This window comes from Gekko japonicus, unplaced genomic scaffold (assembly GCF_001447785.1).
Source record: "Gekko japonicus isolate JY-2015 unplaced genomic scaffold, Gekko_japonicus_V1.1 scaffold872, whole genome shotgun sequence".
In the NCBI taxonomy this organism is placed as follows: domain Eukaryota; kingdom Metazoa; phylum Chordata; class Lepidosauria; order Squamata; family Gekkonidae; genus Gekko; species Gekko japonicus.
Genome location: NW_015171529.1, coordinates 583,956 through 585,667, shown reverse-complemented (window position 1 = coordinate 585,667; position 1,712 = coordinate 583,956). Strand labels below are relative to the sequence as shown.

General features: G+C 51.1%; 1 protein-coding gene across 1 annotated transcript in view; it reads right to left on the bottom strand.

Moving 5' to 3' along the window:
* Nucleotides 1-1,712, bottom strand: part of DCAF15 (DDB1 and CUL4 associated factor 15) — a 39,080-nt gene that overhangs the window by 36,403 nt on the left and 965 nt on the right. The window contains exons 2-3 of the mRNA XM_015419520.1: nt 959-963; nt 32-129 (exon numbers count right to left, since the gene is read on the bottom strand). Coding sequence (XP_015275006.1) covers nt 32-129; nt 959-963 — 103 coding nt within the window. The remainder of the gene's footprint in view (nt 1-31; nt 130-958; nt 964-1,712) is intronic.

Below are 1,712 nucleotides of genomic sequence, written 5' to 3'. Positions count from 1 at the left end.
CAGAGAAACGGACCACACACCATCGCCTTACCCCGCACACAGGAAATGTTCATCCACAATGCTTTTCAGAGAGACACAAACCCTGGGCGGAAGCTTACGGAAAAGACGGGGCGAGAGCTGTCCGCTGATCTACAGAGGGAGATCAAAGATAGTAAATGAGGTTCTCGTAAAGAACTCAAGGTATTTGACAACGAAGGGGCCACAAGACGGAGGGAATGAAGAGCAACAGAAAAATGAGTCGCACGTGTATGAAGGACAGTCTTTGGGCTGAGAATAAAGCAGCAAATATTGTCATGTCCTTGTACAGAGCCATAGGGCCGCCTCATTCGGAAATACTGTACGCCGTTCTGGTAGCTGTGTGTCTCAAAAAGGATCCTGCAGAGCTGGAAAAGTACAGGAGGCCATCAAGATGACCGAGGGGTTGGAGCGCCTTCCTTATTTTATCTGTTTATGTTACAATCCACCTTTTCCCCTGGGACTCAAGATGGATTACACCAGGGGTGTCACACGTGCAGCCCGGGGGCTGGATCAGGCCCCCAGAGGACTTCTATCAGGCCCGCAGTGGAACTGGCTGTCTTCTGCTTTTTTTTTCAGTTTTGCTGCTGCATCATTGTAGGTTTGCAGCTTACAGATACACACCTGAACAGCATACTCAAGACTGCAACAGCACAGACATTTTGATGCAATGATTCAGAGCAAGAGGTGTCAGTTATCAGAAGCTGTTAAGGAAACCAAATATTGCAAGAGTGCTAATGTGCTTCCAACTGCAGTCAATCACAGGAAAGCCCAAATGCAGGCCCTGCAGACAACAGCCCTCACCTGCTGACTGCTTCCTCGCACCTATCAGCCCAGAAGCCCCGTTCAGGTCGTCCCTGGTTAATAAGGTGGTGGCAAATCCACTCTCCATCAGCCTCCCCAGCCCCCCATTTTAAAATCCACCTAAACCAATGTCCCTCACCATATCTTGCGGCAGAGAGAACCACAATTCAACTGCCGTGTGTTTAGTCTCGAATCCACCACCAATCAATGCCTTCCCCCGAAAAAAACATCAGAAGAGCCCTGCTGGGTCAGACCAGTGAGGGTCCATCTAGTCCAGCCTCCTGTCTCACACAGTGGCCAACCAGTTCCTCTGGAGGGCCAGCAACAGGGCAGAGAGGCCGAGGCCTTCCCCTGATAAGAGCATCAGAGGAGCCCTGATGGGTCAGACCAGGGAGGGTCCTCTAGTCCAACATCCTGTCTCTCACACAGGGGCCAGCCAGTCCCTCTGGAGGGCCAGCAACAGGGCAGAGAGGCCGAGGCCTTCCCCTGACGCTCCTGGAAATGGGATTCAGAGGCTGACTGCCTCTGAATGTGGAGGTTCCCCTTCAGTCACCACGGTTAGCAACCACTGACAAACCTCTTCTCCACAAATTAAGATTGCAGAACGTAAAGCCAAGCAAAAGTCTGAAAGAAAATGGGGGCTCTGGACGGAGAGGGAGGGCCCCTCTGATTGAACAATTTTGGCTTTTTTTATACTCTGACCCCTTTCAAGATGATCCCTAGCATGGAGTTTACCTCTTCCCTTCCCCCGTAAAAAAGCCACCAGGGTGTAGTGGTCAGAATGTCAGACTAGTATCTGGAAGACCCAGTTTCAAATCCTCACTCATGCTATGGAAGCTCACCTACCTCACAGGGTTACTGAGAGGACGAAATACAGAGAACCACGCAAGCCA